Source organism: Ahaetulla prasina, chromosome 1, assembly GCF_028640845.1.
Source record: "Ahaetulla prasina isolate Xishuangbanna chromosome 1, ASM2864084v1, whole genome shotgun sequence".
In the NCBI taxonomy this organism is placed as follows: Eukaryota; Metazoa; Chordata; class Lepidosauria; order Squamata; family Colubridae; genus Ahaetulla; species Ahaetulla prasina.
In genome coordinates, this window is record NC_080539.1 from 49,303,450 (window position 1) to 49,316,252 (window position 12,803).

A 12,803-nucleotide genomic window follows, 5' to 3' on the forward strand; every position below is an offset into this window, starting at 1 on the left:
CAAAAAGAGAGGAAAGGGGGATCTAGGGAGCTGCCATTCTATCAGTTTAACACTGGTATCTGAAAATATTCTGGATCAGTACATAAAATGATTTATAAGCAATGCAGAGGTAAGCAAGATCTGTCAAGAACAAGTCTTGTCAAAAGAACTTTAATTTTTTGCACAGTGAATCTTTTCTAACACTGGTAGATTATAGGAATGTTGTAAACATAATATACCCCGATTTCAGAAAAACATTTTAAAAAAGTATTCTATGATTTTGTAATTAGCAAAGCAGTTAAATGTGAATTGAGTGGCATTATTGGTAAGTGACACATAGGTAGTCTGAAAAGCATATTAATTGTTCCTCATCAAATTGTAGAGAAATAGGGATGGTGCCACATGATTCAGTCCTGGTTCCTCTACTTTTCAGTATTTTTTATTAATGTCTTGAGTTGAAGAAAGGAAATCCTTATATATTTATATATTTGCAGAGAATAAAATTCAAAATAATCTGGAAAGATTAGAGAAGTGGGATTAAAATAACAGAAATCAAATATACCATGCATAAGATAGAAATCACTTGGCTTGATAATTTTAATTGTGAAAAGGATTTTTGAATACTGGATTAGTAGCAGTTCCATTTGGCTGTCAAAAAAGGCAAATTCAGTGTACATGAGTATAGTCCAAATCATATGAAACTTGGTGTTAGGTTATTCTGTATTGATCACAATTTACCACCAGTATTAAATCTATTTTTTTGTTTTATACTTTCAGGACTCAAGACAAACTGGGACAAGTTCAGAGAATGTAGTAAGAATGATCAGGGTGTACAGTAGAAATTAAAAGCTATGACTGGCAATTACATAAACTGGAAATCTTTAATCTGAAGAAAATTGAAGTGATAGCATTCTTCAAATAATTGAAAGGAGGTCACTTTAAAGAAGGCCAAATTCTTTATTAGCTTAGTAGGTAGAGTACGAAACAACATATTTATGATAAAAGAACTGCATATGCTAAATTAATTAAATAAATAAATTAATGCTGGAAAAGTTTGCTATAGTAAATTTGATGGTGTAAATAATTACTCAGAAAGACGGAGGACTCCACGAGTGTTTAAAAGAAGCTAGACAGCCTTTTGTCAGGGATCCTTTGAATTCCTATACTGGAGTTTAAATGGTCTCGTCTGATTCCATGGTTCAATTTCATAATACGGTACCAACCTTGATTCTTCCTGGATTGGATGCTTCCCTTCACCTTCCATATGAACCCCACAGAAATATGCTAAATTGTCTTTTTGCAACAAGTAGGCATCATTCAGGATTTGATCTGTGAACATTGACGAATACTTTGCAAAGAATGAGAAGCAGCAGGAAATGACCTTATATGCGCAATGCATTTTTCTCTCTGGGATTTGTTCATTCATCTGGTGAAAGCTGTTTCAAACTCAGTGTTGTCATGTCTCATTGTGAAAAGGCATATCAAATTTCAAAGGCTTTGCAGACTGGTTTCCAAATGAAATACGATATGATTTAGTTTTTCTGGGAGAAGATTACATATTAGAATTATGGACATAAGAGCAAAAGGGGCAAAATTGTTTATTATGTACCGAAGTATTCTAAGTAACTAATGACCTTCAAGCCCCACATATTCATCAGTGAAAAGTTTCTAATTAATCATGTTTTACATAGTTAATTAATGTTCATGTTTTTCTACTTTCTCTAAGATAGAGTGGCTATCTATGACTTTCCAGATACTGCCAAACTGCAACTCAAAGTGGCCTCGCCTAGTAAGATGTAGTTCCAGCTATGTTTATCTATCAGTTTATCATCCACCCACCTATCCATCCATCCATTAACACATTTATATAGCCAACCAATAATAAGACACTCTGGGTAGCTTATAAAATTTAAAATATCCATCATATAATAAAACCCCATAAAACAACTCATCCCTGGCAGTGATTGTTAAGTTCTCCTTCGCAAAAACACATTTGCAACAAAAGGGAATTTTGACTAAGTCTTATATAAATTAATGGAATGGATTTGTAATAACTAGGGTACAGTATTATTTTTGTCAGTGGCATCTAATTGAAACCATATTTGGCTGAAGAGTACCCAAATAATACTCTCAATAAATACATAATAAGTTTCCAGAACAGTTGTCTGTAAATAAAATAAGTTAGCATCTATGCTGATGTACCAAATTTAACAGATTAACAGAGTTGGAAGGGACTTTATAGGTCATTTAGTCCAACCCCACCACTCAAGCAGGAGACCCTGCACCATTTCTGACAAATGGCTATCCAATTTTTTCTTGAAAGTCTTAAGTGATGAAGCTCCCACAGCTTCTGAAGGCAAGCTGTTCCATTGGTTGATTATTCTCACTGTCAGGTTCCTCTTCATTTCTAGATTGAATATCTGCTTGGTCAGTTTCCATCCATTATTCCTTGTCTGGCCTTCAGGTGCTTTGGAAAACAGCTTGACCCCCTCCTCTCTGTGGGGGGGTCCAACCCCTCAAGTATTGGAAGACGGCTATCATGTCTCCCCTAGTCCTTCTCTTCACTAGACTAGCCATTCATGTAACTATTCTTCAAATTGCAATTATTTAAACTCACCCAATCTTCAGAGTTTAATGGAATCAATATTTTACGTATACTACTACACAGTATACTTACGGGACCGCCTGCTGTTACCTCATGCCTCCCACCGACCCGTACGCTCACACAGAGAGGGACTTCTCAGGGTGCCGTCCACCAAACAATGTCGGCTGGCGGCCCCCAGGGGAAGATCCTTCTCTGTGGGGGCTCCTACTCTTTGGAATGAACTTCCCCCTGGTTTACGCCAAATATCTGACCTTCGGACCTTTCGCCGCGAATTGAAAACATATCTGTTTGTTCGCGCGGGGCTTTCTTAAACTGTTTAGATTCTGAATTTAAATTTTATTTAAATTTTAAATTGGGGTTTTTAGATTTTTAAATATTTTAATTCTTCGGCCAAATTGTATAATAAGTTTTTAAATTTAGTTTTAATTGTACGTTTTTTATTTTTATCTTGGCTGTACACCGCCCTGAGTCCTTCGGGAGAAGGGCGGTCTAGAAATCTAATAAAATAAATAAATAAATAAACAGTATATGAAAAGTTTCATAACCATTAAACACTACAGAGGCTGTTCTGCACAAATGTGAAGTTTACTGGCTAATAAACAGATATCTGAGAATTTCAATTTCAAATCTTTATTGTCAGTGCACAACATATGTACAATGAGATTGGTTGAACTCCTCAGTGCACCCTAAGGAAATGGAGCCTTTGTTGGGCCTTCCGGGCCACCTGGATTGTGTTGTTTTTCCAGGTGAGGTCTTTGCTGAGATGGACTCCCAGGAATTTAAAGGAGGAAACTCTCTCTACACACACCCCCTTGATGTAAAGTGGAGCAGGTTCCTCTCTCTTCCTCCGGAAGTCCAACATCATCTCCTTGGTCTTGCTGATGTTCAGGTGCAGGTTGTTTTTTAAGCACCCTGTGGATAGTTTTTGAACCTCCACCCTGTATGCTGTTTCATCTCCACCTGTAATAAGACCCAGTACGGTGGTGTCATCTGCAAACTTAATGATCACAGTGGATGAGTCAGACGATACACAATCATGTGCGTATAGTGAATACAGGTAGGGACTAAGCATACAGCCCTGTGGAGAGCCAGTGCTAAGCTTCAGGGAGGTGGATATGACAGACCCAACCTTCACCATTTGTGGCTGGTCCCTCAGAAAGTCTTTGATCCAGTCTCTTCCAGATGGAAGAGGGAAAATCCAAGTCAGTCAGCTTTTCGATAAGGATGCTTGGCAGAATGGTATTGAAGGCCCGCTACAGAATGTAAAGCAGTAGCTATGGCATTGTCTGTCGACCTATTCCCCCTGTAGGCAAAATGATGTTTGTCAAATTTCGGTGAGAGGCATGTCCTAAGGAGCTGGAGAACCAATCTCTCGAAGCATTTCATCACTATGGACTACAGAATGTCTGGTCCTAGTCTTAACATGGATCCTGATTTGTGTTTGCCCTCTTCAACCTCATCCTATTTTTCACTGAAGCCCTGCTTTATGAAGATGCCACATCATTTACCGGGTTACCATGGAGGGAAATGGTGGTTGCCAGGTGATGAGTCATCACTGCCATAGTAAGCCTTAATTATTTCCTGCAAATTAATTGTAATGCCCCAGTTTTGCCAGTGGGACAATAATGGAGAAAGGACATTTGGGGAGGGTCCTGTTATGAGAGGAATATAGCCTGAAAAAATTGTTTAGTTGATTATGCAGTTCTCTGCCAAATATTTGTGCTATCCAAATTCAAGTCTTGTATTACTTAATTAGCACCTTGAATGTATATGAGATAAAATAAGGCCTTTATTGTCTAAAAACTGGGACTTTGAGGTGATTTCTGTCCTAAGACTAAAAAAAAAACAATACCCCAATCCTGCTTTAAATTGAGATTTAGAAAGAAAGCAGCAGCAGGTAAGTTTGGATAGCCATACCATAGGTGCTTACACCTATTTTATCTAATCCAGTTATTGATAGTATGTTTTATTGGAAAATGAACCAGCTCAGTTAAGTACATGAGATCAGTCAGAATGACCACAGCAGCCTAATTAAAAGTAAATACCAACGCAACTGAAATATTAGTAAAATGACTCTTCTAGACTGTCTCCTCTAAGCTGGAAAGAAAATTTTAAGAGGAAAGAGGTCAGTTATATGGAATAACATTTGTGCCATGTTATTTGTGCCACGTACAATGTACTAATGGAACAAAAGGATAAAATGATACAAAGAACCAAAAAGCTACAGTTATATCTTGTTACTGTGCTTTCACAGATGCCTATACTTTTATTCTATACATCCCTGAGCACAAACAAAACTGATTTAGCCTTAAATTTGACAGATTAGACTCACAGACCATTGTAATATTCTGCAATAGGTCCCAAACCCATAGGTCCCAAATTTTGTAATAATTTTGTCCCTTGTGCATCTCAACATCTCCAAAGCATGATACATGCTTTGTACAAGCAATTTTGGTGACTTTTTAATGATTTATCTTTAGCTCTAATGATCCCCAGCTATAGATCATTTGTGGAACACTCTTAAAGAAGATATTGTAAGAGATGTGCCCCTGTCAGTACCTCAAGCAGTAGACTTGTGTCTTAATGTCCCAAAACGTTTGGTGGTCTAGAACAAAATCCTTGCTGAAATTTTAACGCTGAGCTGCCCTAATTTTTATACATAAAATATTCTGGAAATACGGGGGTACCTAGTGCTCTCTGAACCTGGCTGTTTTCTTGCAGATATTTCATTACTAAACTAGGTAACATCAATATTAGTAGGGAGTGGAGTTTGCTCTCATTTTATGTTCAAGGGGTTTGCCCTGACAGGGCAAGGAAACAACCAAGCTACCAGAGCACCTGGGACCCCACAGTTCAACCCTGAGTTACAAACATTCTCTTCTGTCCAATTTTATTTTGTCCCTTGTGCATCCCAATAAAACAAAATAACCCAACCAAACAGATATGTTATAGCTTAATGCTATGTATGAACTAAGCTAGAATCTGGTAGTGAATCAGCTTAAAATGTTGTATTCTTGAAACAGAATCATTACTGTGAATAAAGCTTTTCTTTACACACACACACACATCTGTAAACTGACTGCTTATCACCTAAATTTTCTCCACATAACACATTTGATGAGTTAATACTAAACATTCACAATTCCCGTGGAATAACTGTAAATGGAATTATAGGGCTGCTGGATTCAAGGTCCAAAGCAGTCAGAAAGCATTCAACAGCAGCTTCATTTTTGCCCTGAGCATGAAGGACTTCTCCAAGGCTGTTCCAGGCCTTGTGGCTGGTACTCTGTATCTGGACTGCATCCTGAAGAACCTTCTGAGCCAAATTTCTTCGCCCAAGCTTGTTGAGTACCAGTCCCTGCCAAAGGAAAAGTAACTCAGTGTTAATCACAACAAAACTTAATTGTTTGATGGATAAAAACAGGAGAATAAGAAGATACTGAATCAGGCTAATATTCCATATTGTCAAAGTCTCTGTCAGAGTAGCAATATCTATGCAGACTGCAAAAATCTTGACAACCACTAGATGGCAGTGAATTGACATAAGAAACTATAATTACTACGGTTGCCCAGAATTTTGCAGGCAAATTATGGTAGCTCTTTCTTGGATTTCACCCAGAATCTTTTTCAGACTGATTTGGCAATTCCAGGAACTAAACCTGGATGCTATGAGCTGTAATACTGAGCTATATATAGTCCTTTTTCTTAAAATACAAGTATAATGACAAAGTATTCCAAATGATTTCCTTAAACATAAGCAGTGTATCGTTTAATTTGTGGCCTGATATTTTTTGCTTCGTTAGTGAGCTCCAATTCCTCAAATTTTCATTCCAATTCTCCCTTGATACTTTTAAGAACCCTCAGTTCAGCAATGGAATGTCTAGAAATACTGAAAAATTCTCCAGTAATTGCACCATGTCCTGGTACTTGATGTTGATTTGGGCCATAAGAACACAGATGGTGCATTGGACAAAAAGTGTCTTATAGGAACATCCCCCAAGCTTATGGAACATTTTGCTTTTGGAACATTCACAGCAGTGAAAAGCATTGCATTGTTGTACTCTGAGATGGAAATATACTCTAGCTCTGAAGAATAAAACCAGTATTCCCCAACCCAGTAGCTTCCAGATGCATTAAGACTGTAAATGCCAAGATTATTATCTTCCATAAAGCATTACAACAAACATTCCCACAATGTATATGAAGAAACTGATGCATAGACTTGTGAAGGTTGATACACAGGCCCATGGCCAGATTTTTTTCAACACCTGAAGGGCCCCTTGACTGACAGGAAGATACCAAATACCGAAGTGTCTCTTAGGATGACCAAGAGAAAGACAACTTCTTTTTTGTTATCATCTTTAGTTTTTAACAAAAGAAAATATTCTGAATCCTAAAGAGCTTCCCCTTACTCAGGTACACCCATAAAATATCTTGGACTACAACTGCTGTTAGCGTAGGCCAAGCTGGCAGTAATGATGATTCTGCCTACTGCCAAAGATACCAGATGCTGATTCCAGCCCAGTTGCTGTGGGTTGGATAACTTGTCTATCAAGGCCGTCTCCAGGAGAGCTTTCTACCAGGTTCGCCTGGTGCGCCAGTTGCGCCCCTTTCTAGACCGGGATGCCCTATGCACGGTCACTCATGCCCTCGTGACGTCTCGCCTGGATTACTGCAATGCTCTCTACATGGGGCTCCCCTTGAAGGGCATCCGGAGGCTGCAGTTAGTTCAGAATGCGGCTGCGCGGGTTATAGAGGGAGCCCCTCGTGGCTCCCGTATGACACCAATCCTGCGCAGACTGCACTGGCTACCTGTGGCCTTCCGGGTGTGCTTCAAGGTTTTGGTAACCACCTTCAAAGCGCTCCATGGCATAGGGCCGGGTTATCTACGGGACCGCCTACTGCTACCGAATACCTCTCACCGACCCGTGCGCTCTCACAGAGAGGGACTCCTCAGGGTGCCGTCAGCTAGGCAGTGTCGTCTGGCGACGCCCAGGGGAAGGGCCTTCTCTGTGGGGGCTCCCACCCTCTGGAACGAACTCCCCCCAGGACTCCGTCAGCTTCCGGACCTCCGAACCTTCCGTCGCGAGCTCAAGACACATTTATTCATCTGTGCAGGACTGGCTTAGATTTTAAATTTATAGGGGTTTTAAATTGGTTTTAATATTTATATTTATATTTTTTAATAATTCGGCATTAGAATAAGTTTTTTAATGATTATCTTAATTTGTATATAAATGTTTTATGTGCCTGTGAACCGCCCTGAGTCCTTCGGGAGATAGGGCGGTATACAAATATGAATAATAAATAAATAAATAAATAAATAAATAAGATGTTTGAAGTAACTGCCTAATGCCCTTCACCCAGTAGATTTGGAAGAATAGTTATGAACAACAATTTATTGCACTGTATTTATACTGGTAGTCCTTGACATACAACAGTTCATTTAGTGACGGTTCAAAGTTACAACATACTGAAAAAAGTGACTTATGACTATATATCACACTTACGACCTTTGCAGCCTCCCCATGATCATGTGATCAAAATTCAGATGCTTAGCAACTGATTCATACTTATATGAACGTTGCAGAGTCCCAAAGTCACTTTCGCAACCTTTTGACAATTAAAATCAACGGGGAAGCCAGATTCACTTAACAACTGCATTACTAACTTATCGACTGCAGTGATTCGCTTAACAACCGTGACAAGAAAGGCTGTAAAATGGCGCAAAACTTGCTTAACAAATGACTCACATAGCAACATAAATTTGGGTTCAGTTGTGGTCTTAACAATTGTGGTCTTAACAAAACAACCTATATAGAAAACAACAAGCATGACCACAGATTGTAGCACTTATATGCTACTAAAACACTTCTGTTTGTCTGTGATCTTCAATTGGGCAAAACAATGCATTACTTAAAGAATCTTTTCTTTTATGTACACCAAGAGCATATGCACCAAGACAAATTCCTTGTGTGTCCAATCGCGCTTGGCCAATAAAAAAAAAAATTCTATTCTATTCTATTCTATTCTATTCTATTCTATTCTATTCTATTCTATTCTATTCTATTCTATTCTATTCGTCCAAAGTCTGGACCTTTTCCTCCTCTGGGATTGAAATTGACAAAGCTGCCACAGACAGTTGTGGTTACATGATCATCATTTCCAACACTCCCTGCCAATTTTCCACAAGGAAACTCAATGGGGAAGCTCGCAAGAAGTTGGAAGTTGCTTCCACTGCTTTTTTGTCTGTCTCCAGTCATTCTGTTCTGCAGTTTAAGGCACAGGAAACGTCTCTGAAACAATTACTCAGTGGGTCACGGATTGTCTAGTTAACAATAAAATGAAGGACCAAGTAAAAACCAGAACAGATTTGAATCTTTCTCAAGGTCCCTAGGGAAAAAAAAAATGTTTAAAACTGATAGTCTACAGCAGAGGTGTCAAACTGGATTTCTTCGAGGGCCGGATCAGCATTGTAGTTCTCCTCTGAGGGCCGGGGGGGGGGGAGGAATGGGACAGACGTCTCCTATACATGGAGACCCCTGTTTTGGCTGGCAAAGTGCTGCTGGAGGCTGGGGAGGCCGAAAAAGGGCCTTCGGCCAGTATTTCCAGGCTGGCCCTATGGACTAGATTTAAGCACCCCCGCGGGCCAGATCCGGCCCGTGGACCTTGATTTGGCACCCCTGGTTTCCAGCTAGTCCTTGATTTACAACAGTTTAGTGATCATTCACTAAACTTACAACGGCATTGAAAAGAGTGACTTATGACCATTTTTACAATTATGGCCGTTGCAGCATCCCCAGGGTCACATGATCAGACCTGATTCATGGCAGTTGCAGTGTCCCAGGGTATTTGATCACCTTTTGAGACATGTAAAATCAATGGGGGAGTCAGATTCACTTAATAGCCGTATGATTAACTTAACAACTGCAGTATTCACTTAACAACGGTGGCAAGAAAAGTCGCAAAAATGGGGCAAAACTCACTTAACTGTCTCACTTAGCAACAGAAATGTTGGGCTCAATTGTGGTTGTAAGTTGAGAACTACCTGTACTTTTTTATGGAGGTAATGGTCTACCCCTCAAACACCTCTTCTTATTTTTTCTTTTTTTGTGTGTCATTGCTATTTTCCATATTTTACTTTTGTTAAGGAAAAATGAGGAAGAGGGGCTCAATAGACGATTTCAAAACACAGAAAACTCGGGAGGCACATCTTTATGAATTTTGGTCCCAAGCCAGTCACATTCCCTTGAAGTGGGAGTGGGCAAGGGGATGATCAAGCCCGTAGATCCAGCTGCTCTGATATTTGGAAAAGAAGGGTGCCAGCTGCTATGCTACGGATGAGGAGTCAGGCAGCATTACATTGGTACTTCTTTCATCTCACCCAATGCTTCTTCAGGGGGAGGGCTGACATGGGAGGGGACATTTATACAAAAAAGCAACAGCCACAGATCTGTCTGGATTGGATGAAGAATCACAGTCTGAGGACAACTCCCCCCACCTCAAAATAAATAAATAAATAGAGAGCTATGTATTTTTGACTCTGGAAAGCTAGTATGACACACAGCACTGAACGCTCTGTTTCCCTGAAGAAACCTCCCCTTGAGAGCTGCAAAGTTCTGGCAGAATTTTACATCTCCCTACAGAGTCTGGCAAGTGGTAAACAATGCCTCCATGTTATTGCTGTGTATAGTCCAGCTGGGATCTGCCCACGATGCAGAATGGAAAGGTGGAGCGGGGGGGAGAGAGAGAGAGGGAGGGAGACGGAGAGGCGGGAGCAACAAGAATATTCATGCATCCTCCTGCAGAAGGCAATTTATATTTTTAGCTGGGCTCTTTCTCTCTCTCTCTCTCTCATTCTCTTTAGTAGGTTTCCTAATGAAAGTTCAGTTTCTCAGTTTCCATAGAAACACTTCTTGTTAAGGTGCATGAATAATTTCATAAAATCAGCAGAGATTGAGGGAACATTAGAAGTGTGTGTGTGTGTATGTGACAAATAACCGCACCACCCTATTGCCATTTCAAGTGAAAGTAAAACTGCTATTCCCTTTTGTTTTGATAAGTGAAGTATTTTCCTCAAATCAATATAGAAATCAAAATCAGTCATGAGCCTTTTGAATACCCTGGAGCTTTTAAGATCTTTTTTTCTTCCCATCTCTTTTTCACTCAATTATATCTCAGGATAGGAAAGAATTTCCCACTGTTGGTAAAAGCATAAGAACCCTGCTGGGCATTCTGGTGGCATTCTGATCTCAGAAATATCCCATAATAAGGACCAGGACCCTTTTCCACTGCTGCCCACACCTGGCATGGAAGATGCATTGCTTTTAAACTTGAAGTATCTGTTTAAATCTGAAGAACACCATCCTGTATTTCCCTTTAAAGCTCCCTAAACCAACAGCAACCAAAAATATCATACACAAATTAGGTATCAGTATGGGAAAAATATATTTTTTAATCCAGATAATGCTCTTTTCTACTTGTTATCACATGCAGGGCTGGTTCTAGGCCTAGGCAACCTATGCAGTGTCCATTCTAGGCAGTGTGCCAAATTTTAGGGGGCACTATTATTATTATTTATTTTATCACATTTATATACCGCCCTATCTCCCTAGGGACTCAGGGCGGTTCACAGGCAAGTAAAAAGTACATATAAATACAAACTAAAATACAATTAAAAAACTTATTCTACATGGACCAATTATTAAAAAGCAATATAAATAATAAAACCCATTAAAAACCAGTATAAATTTAAAATCTAATCCAGTCCTGCGCAAATGAATAAGTGTGTTTTAAGCTCGCGACGAAAGGTTCGGAGGTCCAGAAGTTGACGAAGTCCTGGGGGGAGTTCGTTCCAGAGGGTGGGAGCCCCCACAGAGAAGGCCCTTCCCCTGGGTGTCGCCAGACGGCATTGCTTAGCTGACGGCACCCTGAGGAGTCCCTCTCTGTGAGAGCGCACTAAAATTAAAAAAATCTTCCAAGATACTCAATATGCATATAATATCTGATAATCTTTTTCTGTTGCTTTAGAATTTTTACTCTTTTCAAAAACACCTACAAGGCCACTTGAGTGGTAGCGAACAATCGCTAACCAGACATTGCAAGTCATGAAAAAGAAATTATGTTTACATCTATTACATTCAAGAAGCTGATAATATTACTGAAGTAAGACAAAGCTCTGATGGGAAGATCCTAAGTGAGCGGATTGTGAGACTATTTATTTATCAAAGTTATATTTGGAAAAGCGAAAACATCACACATTGTATGCCAGAACACCCGCTCGAGGGTTAAATATAATTTTGCAGAATAGTTGCCATATGACAGCAATGGATGCTGATGTAATTAGAATTTCTGTGATTCACTGTAAATAGGATGAAAATATTAGAGGAAAAAAAGCATTGTCCAGAGCTGAAAATCATAAGCATACACTTCAAAGACTCAAAGAAAATAAAAGAAACAAGATTGTCTTTTTGAAATTCCTAACAAAATTGGAAGATGAGCCAAAGCATAGGGAGTGCCAGAATATGAGTATGCCGAAGATGCCAAAAAGTCAAGAACCGGCCCTGAGCACATGGAGTTGTCCTGGCAACAAGCTGCCACAGATGACCCCAAATTCCATGTTGTCTACTTTTCAGTCATATACAAGTAGATGCCCTAAACAAAGGCTTGAAGGCTTCAGCATCAGAAAAGTTTCCTTCTCATTTTGTTTGATCTTATCAAATGCTCTGAAAAACTCACAGTCTTGTACATTTAATTTGCAATCTATTTTTCTGAGCGCATTTTTGAGCCACTATTCTACCGAATGGTACAATGTATCTACATGCTAATGGATGCCAGATGCTTTATTTATTTATTTTCATTTATTTGTAAAAATTATTGCTGCCTATCTCGCCATGGGGCTACCCTAGGCGGCTTACAATAATTAAAAGGAAGAAAATGAGAGGAGTGTAAACAGAAAAGAAGTAAAATAATAGAACAATAAACAGAAAATGACAAAGGAACACAATGAGAATAAAGCATCAATACGATAACCCAAAAGATGGATGGGTGGAGAGCAGAGAGCAAGAGGTGGGGAAGTGGAATCTGCCATCAATCCAGCAGGCCCCTCCTGTGTGGAATTTTCCCATTTGATCCCCAGGCCAAAGTTGTTTTACTGTGTTCCTCTCTGAAAATGATCATTTGCACCACTTTGATAATATTTATCATTTCTTATTTAATT

General features: G+C 39.4%; 1 protein-coding gene across 2 annotated transcripts in view; it reads right to left on the reverse strand.

Moving 5' to 3' along the window:
- Positions 1 to 217: 217 nt before the first annotated feature.
- TTC7A (tetratricopeptide repeat domain 7A) overlaps positions 218 to 12,803 on the reverse strand; it is a 197,774-nt gene continuing 185,188 nt past the window's right edge. For both annotated transcript variants that reach the window (XM_058165184.1, XM_058165183.1), the window contains one exon: positions 218 to 5,942. In XM_058165184.1, the coding sequence (XP_058021167.1) occupies positions 5,721 to 5,942 (222 nt within the window). In that variant the 3' untranslated portion in view covers positions 218 to 5,720. The remainder of the gene's footprint in view (positions 5,943 to 12,803) is intronic.